The 15,705-nt window shown below is 50.9% G+C and overlaps 1 protein-coding gene across 4 annotated transcripts in view; it reads left to right on the plus strand.

Annotated features, from left to right (window-relative positions):
* Positions 1–5,601, plus strand: part of RAI2 (retinoic acid induced 2) — a 61,088-nt gene extending 55,487 nt beyond the window's left edge. For 3 of the 4 annotated variants that reach the window (XM_081809106.1, XM_081809105.1, XM_081809104.1), the window contains one exon: positions 3,615–5,601. In XM_081809106.1, coding sequence (XP_081665232.1) covers positions 3,639–5,231 — 1,593 coding nt within the window. In that variant the 5' untranslated portion in view covers positions 3,615–3,638 and the 3' untranslated portion in view covers positions 5,232–5,601. The remainder of the gene's footprint in view (positions 1–3,614) is intronic. The other variant, XM_081809109.1, reaches the window with a different exon arrangement.
* The last annotated feature ends 10,104 nt before the right edge of the window (positions 5,602–15,705 follow it).

The raw sequence follows: 15,705 nt of genomic DNA on the forward strand, positions 1-15,705 counted from the left end.
GGGCACCCAGTGGCGAGATGAATGACAGGGGAGGGAGAGCAGAGAGAAAGAGAAGAACCTTCCTGGGAGGCAGGAGGGTACGTGATGAAGGCAGGGCTACCCGTTCCTTTGCCGGTGTAGCCAAATGCAAGCCTCATCTCAGCAGGCCAGTGGTGCTTGAGGGAAGGACTGGGGGTGCTCACGGGGCCTACTTTGGCTGCGTAGTCGGGGGAGGGGGTCCAAAGCTGTCATGTGGGAGGACGTGGAAGTGAGATTGGGCCCGTGCCTCCTTTCCCCTTTGCCCCAGCCCTGCTCCCAGAGACCTGAGTCCGCAGCAGGAGATCTAAAGGCCTCCCTGTAAGTCATAGGTGCTGAGCTGCCCTCCCGCCCACAGGACATCTGTCTCAGGAAAGCCAAGGTGTAGAGGATGCCGACCTTCCTGCCCTCCAGTAACAGGGCTCTGGGCTGTAGTCCCCAAAGTCAGGAACTCTGGTGGCCCTTCAGCTACTTCCCTGGTGAGGGGGACAGAGGAGGGCCCTGGCGGACAAAAGAGAATAAGCAAATAGTTCAATGATTTTCTGGAAAGGACCTGGCCACCACCACTCTGAGGAAAGCTCATACTCAAGGGCTCTCTTTTACACAGCTCTGCGGACGCATGCGCTCGGTGTTGAAGGGAAGGCTGTAGAGGACTGCTCTTGCCAAGAAACCAAATGCATGAAGGAGGGTGGCCCTCACAGCTCCCACTGGGAGAAGAAGCCTGGGATTAACCCTGAACTCTAATCCCAGCCTCAGTGTCCCTCATCCTAGTCATCTAACATTCCTAGGGAATCGGTTTTCTCATCAGTAAAATGAGCATAATTATAGGACCCCTCTTATGGGGTTGTTCTGGGGATTGAGTGAAGTAATGCATGGAAAGTTCTCAGCATTCTTGGCAGAGGCCTGGCACATAGAAAATGCCCAGTGAGTTGTGGCTCTGGCCATCTGTGGAAGGAGCAGGGACCCTCTGTCCTGGCAAGGTGCCCTCCTCACGCTCTGAACAGGAAGGTTCTGGGCGAGTAGGAGGCCTAGAACCAGGACCAGGCAGGGAGAGGAGTGAGGTTTCACAGGAAGAGGTGAAAGCTGGCACCAGAGAGGAAGGTGTGTGCCAGGAGCAGGGGGAAGAAGCATTGAGAAGCCTGCCTTCTCTGTCTGAGAGGGGACAGGGGTGCGTGAAGGAGCAGAGACGGAGGGAGGCCATCTTGTCAGGAAGGGCAGATAGGTGCAGCCCGTTACAAGAAAGCGCCTTCCTGCTGGGTAATCCTAAACTCACAGGAAGCCCAAAGATGGCACAGAACATGCCTTGACCTCTCCTGGTGAGTTGCCTCAGAGGCCATCAGAAGGCACCTCAGATGGGTGGCCATGGGTATCTTCTCTTACTTGTTGCTGTCCTTGTCCTCACCAGTCCCACCCCAGCTTCCCTGTAGCCTTTTCTCACCCCTCCCTGGGAGTTTTGGTCTCTGTGAGGGACAGGGCAGACCCTTCTGGAGGAGACCTCAGGTTCTCGGGGCCTTTACAGGGCTGCGAGTGAGTGGCCAACAAAGCTTCATCCTGCTGATGTTGGTGCCCCTCCTCGCATAACTTTGATGCTTTCTCATGCTGGCAAATCTCTCCGTTCAAAGACATGTGCCCTGCTGGCCTCTAATCTCCGCTAAAGCAGGAACCTTGTCTGACTGGCTCATGACAGCATCTCTAGCCCCCCCAGTGAAGGGCCGGTGTGCAGTAGGCATTCAGCAGATCAATTAATTGAATGAGTGAATGCATGCATGCCTTCAGGAATGAGGGAACCAATGGTGTGTTGGAGGTATGATATTCTCTGGGCTGCATCAGGGGGCATTCCTCTCAGGAAAATCCAGGCCCTTGGGTTGGGGCAAGCCCTCTCAGCTTCCCTGGGGCGGGCTGCCTCCCTACTCCGCCCTAAAAGAATTATTGGCCAGCACGCTGGGTCACCTCCTGCTTTCCGGAGGACACCCTGGCTCTAGGGAGTCAGGCTCTGGAGCCCTCCCTCAGAGGCACCCAAGTGCCACCCTGCCGAGGGCATCACCCACAGAGTTGTTTACATAGCATCCTTCCGCTTGCCGTCCCCTCCTCCTGCTTCAGAGAAACTCCTTGTTCTATGCATTTGACACATTTTGATTATCTGGAAATATCACACCTTTGTTCATTTGTTAAAGCTGCCTTCCGGGAGTGAGGCCTTGTGTGTTCGTTTCCACTCCCATGGCCTGCTGGGCTGCCTCTTCTCCTTGTTGTGGCGGATGTGTTGGTAATTTAGGGGTGAGGAGAGGAGGACGTGAGGTGACCCCGGGGCTAAAGTCTAGACAGCTCCAACAGGTGAGGTCAAGAATCTGAGTTGCCCAACGCCTGCCTGGTGAGCCTGAGGATTATTGAATTATTATTGAGCCCAACCAGACTCCAGGGCTGCACAGATCCCTAGTTAGACATGGTGCCTGCCTTCTCCATGGCAACGAGGCTAAATATGGACGCGTTTCCATGGAGAGCCATCTTGCTGTGGCAGCCCTGCCTCCTCCAGGAAGCACCCGCCCTGGGTTCCTTCGGCCTCTTAGGAGGCGGCCAGAAGTGCCGAGGATGTCAGGAAAGAGTAGCTCACGTTTGAGGATGTTTGTTTCCAACAAATCTTCCATTTCCCCAGCCCTAGAATCAGCAAATCTTCCATTTGCCCAGCCCTAGAATCAGCAACATCCCCTCTTGACAGCTAGAAGTTAGGAGAGGTCACGGGTCACACAGATGAGCGGATTAGGGGAAGCGACCCTGGGCCCGATGAGCGTTCATGCAATTATCCCATGTCCGCCCGGCTCCGCGGAGTGGATTTTCCTGTGATGGGGAGGAGGAGGGATGGCATTTGTCAGAGGGAGTCCACGAGACAACTGTGATGATGCTTGTGGAAATGCACTGCTGCTCTTTTCATCAAGCCAATCTGGGAAGAATTATTGCTATAAAGAGTTTTTAAAAGGCTTTCCATAATTGGGATGGTCCTCTTCCATTTTCCTAGAATGTTCTAATGATGGACATTAAGGAGGACATGTGATGTAAGGAGCACTGGGTATTATATAAGACTGATGAATCACTGACCTCTACCTCTGAAACCAGTAATACGTTATACATTAATTAAAAAAAAAAGAGAAAAAAAAGAATGTTCTAATGTGACAGGATTTTATTTTGTCCTCGAAGTAAAGTAAGTCTTTGCTGCCCATCTGAATTTGAACAAGTCAGGTCTGCACACATGCTAACCGTCCAGTATGGCACCGTGGAATGGAACTTGTTTGGCGAAGGCTAAACATATAAGCTGAGTATTGGGCTTAAAAATACTCTGCTTAACCTCTCTTGGCTGTTTAGTCATTACATCATCTGTGTTTATAGCTTAATCGTCTGTTAAATTGGGCCTTTCGGTGCACAGCTGATCATTTGGGTGTGTTTGTATACATTAGGAAATATCTATAACATGTATGTATACATAGAGAGATGGGTGTGCTCCCTCGTTCACCGAGATATGGAAACTTTTAAAAGATGTGGAGGGAGCACTTAAGGCAATTATAACTAGTCTCCGACGGAAGCTTCACATCGCGCGTTCTGTGTTGCAGGCCCAGTGACACCAGAGCCGAGTGATGGACGATCTGCGGTCCCAGAACCTCTCCATGGACATGACCGACTCCTCTCCTGCCTTGGCCAATAACAGACTGGAGAATGGCATGGCCCAGCTCATCACCACCGAGGCCTGGAACATCAACTCCACTGACCTGGTAAAGAAGGCCCTGGTGACCGTGCCGGCCCCATCCATCCTGAGCCCCCCGGCCGAGTCTCAGAGCGGCATGGCTCTGAAGGTGGCGGCCACCGTGCTGCAGCCCCTGTGCCTCGGGGAGAGCCCGGTGGTGATGCCCATTCACATGCAGGTGGAGGGAAGCTCCGCGCCCGAGCTCAACCCTAATGGCAATGCCGCGTATGTCATGACCACGCAGGGCCCTGTGCAGCTGCCCGTGGTGCTGGAGCAGCACGTCTTCCAGCACCTCAACTCCCCTCTGGTCCTGCCGCAGGAGGCCCCGTGCTCCTCCAGTGCCATCCACAACAACCTGTTCCAGGCGGCCGAGGACCCTGAGGCCCAGCCCCAGCTCCTGGACCTGCGGATCCCCAGCCAGCCGCAGGAGCCCACGCTGCCGTTTGAAGCCGTGCTCCAGAACCTCTTCCCCTCCCAGGGCGCTCTCGGCCCCCCACCCTGCCAGCCTCCTCCTGGACACGCCCCTGTGCCCCCCCAGCCCTTTAACTCCCCCCTGTCCCCCCTGGTCCCTCCGGCCACCCTCTTGGTGCCCTACCCCGTGATCGTCCCCTTGCCCGTGCCGGTCCCCATCCCCATCCCCATCCCGGTGCCTCAGAGTCCTGAATCCAAGCTCAGCTCCGCTTTCCCCACACCGCCATCTTCCTTCGGCCTGCACCCCTTTAAAGGCCCCCAGCCCCCCCTGGAGAAGGAGGAGCTGAAGCCCTTCGATATCCTGCAGCCGAGGGAATACTTCCAGCTTAGTCGCCACACGGTCATCAAGATGGGGAGTGAGAACGAGGCCCTGGATCTGTCCATGAAGTCGGTGCCCTGGCTCAGTAAGGCTGGCGACGTCAGTCCCCCCATCTGCCAGGAAGATGCGGCCCTGGACCTGTCGCTGGCAGCCCACCGAAAGTCTGAGCCTCCCGTTGAGACACTGTACGACAGCAGCGGGTCCATGGACAGCCCAGGTCACGCCGTGATTGAGAAACTTCCCAGTGGCATGGAAGTGCCCTTTGCCCCTGCCACGGCCCCCGGGGCCTTGGCTCTGATGGATAGCCACGTGGGCGGCAGCGACCCCCCTCAGCTGCCCAGCCAGCCCAACCAACCCGGCGGCGAGGTCAAGGCTGAAAATCACATTGAGACCGTGAGCGAGTCCCAGGCGGCCAAGGTCATTGTCTCGGTGGAAGACGCCGTGCCTGCCATCTTCTGCGGCAAGGTCAAAGGCCTCTCGGGCGTGTCCACCAAAAACTTCTCCTTCAAAAGAGAAGACTCCATGCTTCAGGGCTATGACATCAACAGCCAAGGGGAAGAGCCCATGGGCAGCACGGAGCCCCTTCGGAAACCCGTCAAAAACCGGAGCATAAAGTTAAAGAAAGTGAACTCCCAGGAAATACACATGCTCCCGATCAAAAAACAACGGCTGGCCACCTTTTTTCCAAGAAAGTAAATAATGGCTTTTTAAAATTTTTATGATTATAATATGGGGAAAGGTGCATTGGTTTTATAAAAAGGCATTTAAAACAAATTATCTTTGTTAATTATTTTGGGGAGTAGTTGGGAAGCGGGAAGGCGAGTTGGCTCTAGAGGCCCTGTAAGCTAGTATCATTTTCTTTTTTAATTTTTGACTTTTCACAAATGAGTAAATAAGAGCAACCTATTTTTCAAGCAGATTGCACATTTTTTGCAGCTTTAATGGAATATTGGGTGAATCAGAGGGGGAAAAAAAAGCTATTTTCATTGCCACAAAGTGCTTTGATGATGTAATACCTAATAAAGGGTAGGATGACTATTTCACAATAAATGTTTGTTTGCACTAATTGGCTGCAGCATTCTATCATTTTTTAAATTTGCATTCCTTAACTGGTGGGGTTTGGCCAAACCATTGCTTATAAAGCATGACAAGTTCTCTGTGCTTTGGGACCTATAAGCTCTTCGGGCATACCGGGCAGAGAAGAATTGTATTGGCCTATGCCCCCATAAAAGGAAGCCTAGGAAATATGTATGAGCTGGAGCAAGTCACATCCCCCTCGAAACCCTGGTTTCTTCATTTGTACAAATGTGGCACAGAGAAGGGGTGGGGAGGCGAGCTTCAAGTCCCTTCCAGTTCCCATTGACCCCAGGTGTGGAGAATTCTGTCTGAGCCTTCTATAGACTAAAACAGACAAATGTGTCTAAAAGGAAAATTTGCCTGCTTCCTCCCCACCCCCTCCCAGAATTTAGCTGCAAAGGACCTTCTTTTCAAAGGCAGTAAGAGCATTGTTCTGAATGACTGAAAGTCTTGCAAGTCAAAAGTATTACTGAAGACCACTCAGAACGAGAGGTAAGTCCTTTGCTGGTGGATCAGGAGATGGCTCAGACATGTTCCTGGCCTGGGGTAGAGATACTCGGGAGTGGGGTCGGGAAGGAAAGAAAAAGTCGCCCCTCTTTAGTGTAGCCCAGTGGTTCTCAACTGGGGGTGATGGTGCCTCCCCCGGGGACATCTGGCAATGCCCGGAGACACTTCTGGTTGTCAGAGCCGGCATTGGCGGGGGTGGGGTGGGGTGGGGTGGGGTGGGGTAGCGGGAGGGATGCTATCGGCATCTGGTGGGTAGAGACCTGGGACGTTGCTAAACATCCCACAGGCACGGAACACCCCCCCCCCCCCCGCCACCACAGTGGGTGATCCGGCCCAAATGTCAGTGGTTGCCGAGGCTGAACACCCCTGGCTGAGCCATTTCTCGTTGGGCGGCAGCGAGGAGCCTGGAAGAAGGGAACAGTACGCTGCTCTTCTGTGACAGCACAGAACCCCCCCACTCAAATCAGGAACCGTGAGTGTACGTTGGAAATAGACCTGCTAGGTGGCACATCACACCTGAGTCTGAAGCTGTGCTGGCGAGAGACTGATTACGGCGTGCCTGCCTTTAAACTTAGAGCTCTTTCTTGCACGTCTTGCAGTTAGCATGCATCCAGCTGTTACTGAGAACATGAACAGGAGGAAAAGCAGTTGCGAGACTGTTCTTTTATTACCAGGCTCGCCGTGGATAGGGTTACCGTTTCAGCCGGTCCTGGATTCTACCCCCAGAATGGATTCTCTCTTTCCTACCTCACGGCACTGGTTACGCCCCGGCCCTTTGGCCTCCGCACAGGGCGCTCTTTTTCTCCACTTTTACCGCCGTGCTGGGTTGCTGGCCATGTTTCCTGAGCGTGGCATGTGTGTTCTGGTCTCAGAGACGACAACCCAAACGCGCCCGGGGACTTGCTGGTGTCTCTCCCCCCATGTTCGCGGTTGCTTGTGCTGTCCCCGTCTTCACAGCGTACTTACTACCGCAGGAGCTGCTGCTTACCTGGCTTCAGGGGAACAGAATTCTCCATCTGGCCCATAGAAGAAGCAGGTGCTTAAAGCTCAGTGACATATAGGTGGTAAAGGAAGGCATGTGCGGCCTGTAATTACATTATAAACCTCAAGCCACAAATTTCTCTTCGATGTGTCTGGAAGTGCCCCGTTTCTCTTCAGCTGTTGGTGCTGGTTGGGTGAGAACTGTTGGCTCCACGGCCTACCGGGGTGGGGAGTCGGCATGGCCTAGCCCCTCACCCTGGGACAGATCCCTGGAACAGGCCTCCCCCGCCCTCCGCCCTTGCCGCGTCCAGCCCCAGGGCCTGCCAGTCGTGTGTGGCTGGGGGCCGCTGTGGCGCGGGGAGGTTCGCCCCCTGTGGTCCGTGAGGTCTCCCCAGAGCGTTGTCTAGCGACCAGGCTCAGGCTCGTGCTATTGGGGCAGTGACACCTTCCCCTGCCTTTGATGGAAACTGGAATCCACTTGGCCGCCCACAGGCCAGGGAATGAGGAGAACAAAGGGCTTCTTGCTGTGGCCAGGGTGAGCCTAGGGTTCCATGGTGGTTTAGTTCCATGCTCCCTCCCCAGTCAGAGGTTTTCAGCCTTTCGCACAAACCTGATGTAAGAATGATCAGCCTGGAACCACGGCTCCTCGCGTGAGACACGTGATCCCCACAAGGGTCACAGAGGGGGCCACGGGCAAAGTCAGGCCCCATCATTTTTTTGCTTGATTCAAAGAGCTGTGCTCACTTATTCGCCCACCCCTCACAACTGTCTCCAGCTAACCTGCTTTCAGGTTTCGGCGGGATTTGTATCAGACTTTCTCGTGACTTAATTTCCCATTTCTTCTCAAAAAAAAAAATGTTTGGGCCAACCAGCCGAAAGAATAGCTTTTCGGTCTTTTAGGAAATAGGATTAGTCCCCAGGAATGTTGATATTTGCTCAGACTTGTCAAGATGGCTTCAGCTGGCCTCAGTTCAGAAATGATAAAAAATTGGAACAAGTCATAAAGATCCATATTTGGGGGTAGTCATCCTCCTGGCAAAATAAAAACTGATGGAAAATAGAGACTTAAAGACGATACAGTTACTATCCTGACCAAGGAAGTCCTTGACAGTGAGTAGAAAATTCTAAAGTGAGGTCAAAGATTTGTTTAGATTCAAATACAAAACTCTCATACTTTAAGCATGAACATGTTTGTCTGCAAGGGTAAAAACTCCAAACAAAAGGAGGGAGGGAGGGAGGGATAGATGGAAGGAAGGGAAGGAGGGAAAGAAGGAATGGAGGGAGGGAGGAAGGGAGGGAAAGGTAGGCAATTACTGAGAGAGTATGTCAATACCGTGATTATCTCCATAAATACCACAATTAATAGAGCAGGAAAGGATTTAGATTCCATTTTACAAGTGAGGAAATTGAGGCTCGGAAGAGTTTTTAAGTATCAACAACTTAAAAATATGTACTTTGCAATGATTCTTAAATATTGGGTTTGAAGCCCAATGAACCCACAGGAATTTGGGTCCTTTGGGGGCAAAAACCAGTATGAATTAGCGAAGAGTCTGAATTACAGATTTTTTTTCAATTATTTTCGAAACCATTCCAATTAACTGGAATGCCCAGAGCACTTGGTACAATTGTAAAGGGGAGATTTCAAGCTGAAGGGTGGCGATGCCAAGCCTGTAAAACCCACACTCAAAAGCCGCTAAGCTGAAAACTTGTAACAGCAGGGAAAAAAGCGTTAGAAGTCATTCTGGCCGACTTTACTCCTCATTAAATAAAAAAGGCAATTTTCCAGAACAGCTCACTACCACCAGGTCAAATAACTGACCTCCCACATCAGCAAAACAAAATAGGGTGTATTTGAGGTCCTTAGGGTGCCCTTTTAATAAATTGGTATTTATTTTAATTAACATATCGGTTGATTTTATACTAAGTAGCATATATGAGTGCTGGAAAGAACTAGTTCCAAAATGTTGCAAATAATCCATCTGCAACTGTTGTTAGACCAGGGGATTTCTAAGCAAAGCGAGACCGTAGCTATCTATGCCCTGCCGAAATTACGAACGAGTTCAAGTTAAAGGAGATGAACTCTTGAGGTTTACTATATTAACCCAACTTGTAGGTTATCTTCCGTCCAACTATGTTCTAGATACATACCCAAAAGTGTAGGCTCACTCTGCTGATAAAGATGGCAAGTCACCTGCAAACTGTCCTCCCTCTGCTTTAAATAATTTTTTAAGTCTAAGGTTTGATAACCCAGTCAATTAGTAAGAATGTAACGAACCCCTTTACGTCGATAGGCCCATGCTCTCAGTCCCGAATGGTACTGGGAATTCAGTTTTATTTATAATCGCTTCAAATAAGGAACTTGGAGAGTTTTTCCCAACGTAGAAATTTTCACTAGGTCATATTTCAAGCCATATTAAGAAATACCACAATGAACAGACTAAATTCTTTGAAAGCAGGGACTGGATCCTATTTCTTTACCTCAAGGTTTCTCCACTTTGGCACTATTAACATTTCGGACTGGATGATTCTCTGTTGTAGGGCGCTGTCCTGGGCACTGTAGGATGTTTAGCAGTATCTCTGGTCTCTCCCCTGAGATGCCAGTAACACTCCTCCCACCTGTCCCCCATCGCCCCAGTTGGGACAACAAAAATGTCTGCGGGCATTGCCAAGAGTCCCCTGGGGAGCAAAGTCACCCCTGGTTGAGAACCACTGCTTTATTCCCAGGGTTTGTCTTACTTATACCTGGTCCCCAGCAGGAGCTCAAAAACTCCCTGAAGAATGAATTCAATCAAGAGACAGGAAGAGAGATCTGAAGCTGTGGTCTCTGTACCCCACTCATACTTTCTGGCTTATCACCACGTGCCTGATCTGACCAGGAAGCCATCCTTTGGAAGCCCCATTCATCCATCCAAAGGGCCATCACTCATCCAGCATCTAACAGGGCCCTCCGGAAACTTCTCTCTAGAAAACAGAGTTCAGCGAACCTACTCCACCTCACAGAAAGGGCAGGCACTCAGCCAGTTCTGAAGGGAAGCCTCACATGTTACCAACACCATGAAGCTGGAAGGACCCGTTGCTCAAACCCCCTGCCGTGATGGCGTTCGTCAGTCTTATTTGCAAGGGCAGCATAACCCAGGAGTTTATGAACATTGCCAGGAAGTTGGGTGTGGATTTTCTTCCTGGGTTTCACCTCAGTCCTTCGTGATGCGCTTGAGCCCAGTTTTTTGCTTGTCCTTAATGGAAACAAAGGCCGAACCTCCTCCTCCTAGCAGTTCCCTATTTAAACACCAGATCTTTCCACAGCCTCCTTGCCTTGGACTCAAGAGTCCCTTCTCCTCTCGCACTCTCTGAGCTCCTACTTTGTAGTCCTTTTGTCATCTTGGTTGGTTTTCTCCCAGTTTCTCCATCTACTTTGTAGAATCAAGAACTCCAGGTAGGTGATGGAAATGTTCTCAAATCGACTGTGGTGATGCTTGTCCAACCCTGTGACTATACTAAAAAAAAAATGGAATTATATACTTTAAATGGGTGAATTGTACAGTATATGAATTATATCTCATTTATTGAGCTTTATGCTGTTATCTTTTTTAAAAATAATAAAGGAACCCCAGATAGAAATTGGGAACCAACTGTGGGTTCCAGCAAAGCCTCCTAGAACTCAATGGTTCCTTCCCATCTTCGGTCAGTTAGATAACTCTGGTAACATAGCTCCACTTCCCACTGGGCCCTGACATCTTTGATTCATTATTTCCTGTTCATACATCCTCACTTCCCTTTGGACCCAACCTGTCTGACTCTCCCAGGTTTCTCTTTACCGTCAGAACTTCCCTCGGAGCCTCATCAACCCATGTCTCATTTCTTTGAATCTGGGATCCCTTCTTCCGAGTGGTTTGCCCTGAATAGGCCTGAGGAGGGGCTCCACCAGTGCGGAAGCTTCTCCACCCGGACTCTGAATGACAGGGCAGCGTGCCTTCTACTATCTCATTTTACATTTTCTCCGTGAGTAGAGGGGACATTCAGGGCGCATGTGGCCCAATGACCTGTGAGCTCAGAATTAGGAGACCAGGTTCCTGACTATGGTTCTCTCCTCCAGGAGCGGGGCTGGGTACCAGTGCCAGAGAAACAGTCAAGGACCCCAGCACTGTCCCCACAAAGCAAACACTCATCCCCTGATTACAGGCCGCCAGGAATTCAGTCTTCCTTGAGGCAGGGCCAGCATACGGCATGAAAAGTTTGTTGTTAACAAGTGATGTTTTCTTGAATGCGGCTTTATGATTTCAAGTACCAGACTAATGGGAACCAGCTAACAAGGTCTTATCTGGCAGAAGTCCTTGGGGGAATCTTGTTTATACAGGGATAACATTATTGGTAAAGAGCTTATCAACTATTTGTAAGTGAATGGGTGCTCCTGAGGTCCTTGAGGGTGGATGAGAACAGTGTGTTTTCTTTGTGTGGCTGGGGAATGAGACTAGGCAGGCAGTGGGAGAGCAACTGAAATGGAGGGCTCATTCTTTAAGCTCTGAGACCTTTTTACTGCCACTGTTTTCAATGGGGATCTTTTCAAAATGCATCAAGCACCTGGCAGGGGAAACCCCTCTTTGACTCTGTCGTTGTTCCGGCCATTGGTGACTGGCCTGAGCTGGAATGACATGATGCTTTGCAGGGTGTCCTGGGTCGAGGGCTGGCATTGGCTCTCCCACTGCAGGGGAGTGAGTCTCTAGGGCAGGCCTCTCCCTCCCATCCGAATGAGCGAGCGAGGTTCTGGCCCTTAGGCTGGAGGCTCCCTGAGACAGACCCACGTTGTAGAAGGGACTGCTCGGTCCGTGGCCCACAGTGCAGGGCAGCTGGGAGAGCTTCAACAGTTGCTTACTGAAGTGAAACACAGAGTGCCTTCTTTACTTTCTTATTTATCACCTCTTGGCTATACTGGACCCTGCCGTGGACTCGGCCACTGTCAGGCCCTTCTGCTTTGGACCTGTTCTGGATCCCGGGCACGAGTGATCTGTGCAAGCACCAGATGAACAGGACACTGTCTTGTAGACAATTCACTTGGGGCCTGCGTGTCCTATTTATTTACCCTTCAGACCCCTTGTTGCCACCATGAAGGTTAAAATCCAGCAGAATCCATTTGAGCCATTAAGCATTTCCAAATTAATGAAATTTTTTTTAAAGATTTTATTTTATTTATTTAACAGAGAGAGACACAGCGAGAGAGGGAACAGAAGCACGGGGAGTGGGAGAGGGAGAAGCAGGCTTCCCGCGGAGCAGGGAGCCCGTCCGACTCAGGGCTCCATCCCAGGACCCTGGGATCATGACCTGAGCCGAAGGCAGACGCTTAACGACTGAGCCACCTGGGCGCCCCAAATTAATGAAATTTTAATCAGTGTTTTACTGAAGCCCCTTCCTTCTTTCCTTCCTTCCTTCCTTCCTTCCTTCCTTCCTTCCTTCCTTCCTCTTTCCCTCCCTCTGTCTTTTTTCTTTTTTGTAACATCTGGAAGTGCTGCTTCTGTTTCACATTACAAGAGACCGTAATTACCTAGGGAGTCATGGCACCTCTCAAGCCCTGTGTTGCTGACCTCTTGGGGTGCTTTTACCCCTCTCCCTTCTTAGCTTTCCTGACACGCCTCTCATCCATGTTCTTCCTTCTCCTGACTGTGTCATCCTTTGCCCTCCCTGGACAGAGATGCTGATGTTCCATTGCTTTCTCTTTCTCTCCGCCGCAGACTGCCCATGTCCATGGTTCTCACCCACGTGCCCTCGCGCGGTGACCTCCTCCACTCTCCTCACTGTTGCCAACATCTTCATTGTGTTGACTCATCTCAGTGTCCAGCCCTTCAGACTCAAACACCCAAGATCCTCCCTGCCATCCTTATGGCAGGGAGGTCCTGTAGGTGGTCCTATAGGTACTTCAGACTCATCATCCCTAAACCTTGATGCAGCGTCTCTCTTCCTCACCCCTGCCCCAGATACAACTGTGTTGCACACTTTCTACTGCTGCCCTCTTCCCCATTGCCCAAGCAAGAAGTGTGAGGCTGTTCTCCATGACTCTGCCCTCTCCTTTACCTCCCACATCCCTTCTTGCTCACTTTGCTTCCTTGATATTCCCCAAATCCGCCATTCCTTTCCTCCACACTTACTGTTCTTGACCCAGCCCACATCATCCTTTGCCTAGACGTTTAAAATGGGCTCAGAACTGGGTGGGGACCATGCCTCCATTTGTAGCCACCCCCTCCAATCTCCTTCCTATTCTTCCACCAGAATAGTTTTCGTAAAAGTCAAGTCTTACCATGTTCTTCTGCTGCACAAAAGCTCCTGGTGTTGGATACATCCTTACACCCGGAAGAGGCATCCCGTCTCTGGCCTCTGAGATCAGATTCTGGACCACCTCTGTGACTGGAGCTGCCCACTTCACCCCTGTGGATAAGCTCCTGGAACACAGAAGGTTAACAGTTTCCAGCATAAGCTTCTGTGGGTCCACCCTTCAGTGCCCTGACACCCCCTCCCCCTTACTTACTCTGGCTAATGTTTCAAGATTTAGCTCCAAATAACATCGCCTCCAGAGAGGTTTCTGTGATGACTCCAGCATAAGCTGAGAGCTGCCTCTGGCCCTCCCATGGCAATGTGCACACCTGTATCATTTTGTCCACCTCATTCATCTGAAAGTATGTCTCTGTCCATCCCACTATACCATAAATTGCTCTAGGTCCAAGGTCAAGGTCATTGTATCTGTCACACCTAGCACATTGCATGGGGCATTTAGGGAGCCCTCAATTTCATTTAAGCCAGGGGGTGGCTAGGGACTCTGCGTAGAAGGTAGGAGTGCCGACTTTAGAGCTACAGAGTCTGGATTCAGTTGCCACTTCTCCTTTCTAGCTGTGTGACTTCAGGCAAGTCACTTCATCTCTCTGCCCCCATTCTTCATCTGTAAGATGGGAGTAATAAAGTGTCCACGAGCACATGAGGTAACGCGTTTGAGGCACCAAGGACAGAGTGCTCCATACATCAGTTTGTATTATACTTTCTTAATGGCTAGTGATAGAGACCACGGCCAACAAAAGTCACAGAAGTTCCTGATTTTATTAAGCTTTTCGTGGTAGCTGGCATATTTTGGGGTTCCACTTTGTTCTACAGAGGTAGCTTTCTAGCCAAGCACTGTCATGCCCTCCTCCAGACTACTGACTAAGAGTTGAAACAACTTACGTGTCATCTCATTTTCTGTCCTGGCCTTAGAGAGGGTCGATCTCTTGGCCATGAACAGGAAAAGGGACTAGTTAGAAAAGGACATAAAGAGACCTGGGTGGGAAGGAAAAACCTCAAAGGCAAGATTGGCCATGGAATCAGAGTGGTGCATGTTCTTAAACTTCACTCTCCTTTGGTTTCCTCCTCTGTGGAACCATGACTCAGCTGCCTTGTCGTGGGGATCGATGACATAAGGCATATGCCCGGGGCCTGCTGGTACAAGGCATGCACAGGCCACCATTCCCTCCTTCTCCTGCGGCAGATAGCCCCCCCTGTCCAGAGGCCACCGCTCAGCCCCCCAGCCCATAGAAGGCCATGCCCCAGAGGCAGCTCTGTAGTGGCCCTGGGGGGCTGTGCAGCCCCAGAAGCCTGCAGTCTGGTGGGCAGGGCCATGGGGCCTTCCTCTGAGATAAACATATAGAGCTGTTCTCCTGTTTATCAAACCCTTCTTATAAATATCTCATGTCTTGGAGCAGATAAACTTTTGTTTGAATTAGAAATATAAATTCGCAGGGCGCCTGGGTGGTTCAGTCAGTGAAGCGTCTGTCTTCGGCTCAGGTCATGATCTCAGGGTCCTGGAATCGAGCCCCACATCGGGCTCCCTGCTCGGCAAGGAGTCTGCTTCTCCCTCTGCCTGCCGCTCCCCCTGCTCCTGCTCTCTCTCTCTGCCAAATAAATAAATAAAATCTTAAAAAAGAGATATAAATTCACTTTACAAGAGATAACAGCAGTTTCTTTTTTTTAGTGAGAGAGCTTCCTCGGGTGCCCTTTAAACAAGATCTAGCGTGTGGGCAGCCTCTCAGGAACACAGCTACTAGACAAATTGAGGGCAATTGTATTTGAAATAACTACAGAAAAGAGTTTGTGAGGTTCGTGCAGAAAAGGAATCCCTTGCTCATCCTGTGTAAGAGCTGCTGACCTCTCCGCCACAGAAATAGGAGCCTTTGCAGTTAACGGATTTTCACAAAAAGTCCGAACAGCCACTGCTTCCCCCCCTCCACCGCCTGCTGGGGAGAAAGCACCACATACCGGCTCCAGCTGCGCTGGGAGGACAGCACCTCCTGCTGGCAGCCACCGCAACAACCACACGGCGCTCGCACGCACGGTCGTCCTGACACCTGCACCTTGCTAATGACGTTGGTCCTCTGGAAGCAGCTAGTCCGTGAGCATCTTAGGACACCCGGGGGAAGGATCCAGATCGAAAGTCCCCAGGACCCCAAGTTTTCAGGAAGGCACCTCCTCACCCTTTAGGAATGGATGGAAAACCTTGTTTCGGCAAAGCCAGGGAGAGAGGCTGAACTACGAGCTGGAGGACGGACGGCACAGACTCAGAGCGCATGGAGCCCAAGCGACAACCGCCCCAACC

The sequence above is a fragment of the Leptonychotes weddellii genome, chromosome X (assembly GCF_054177405.1).
Source record: "Leptonychotes weddellii isolate Sample4059 chromosome X, ASM5417740v2, whole genome shotgun sequence".
Lineage (NCBI taxonomy): Eukaryota > Metazoa > Chordata > Mammalia > Carnivora > Phocidae > Leptonychotes > Leptonychotes weddellii.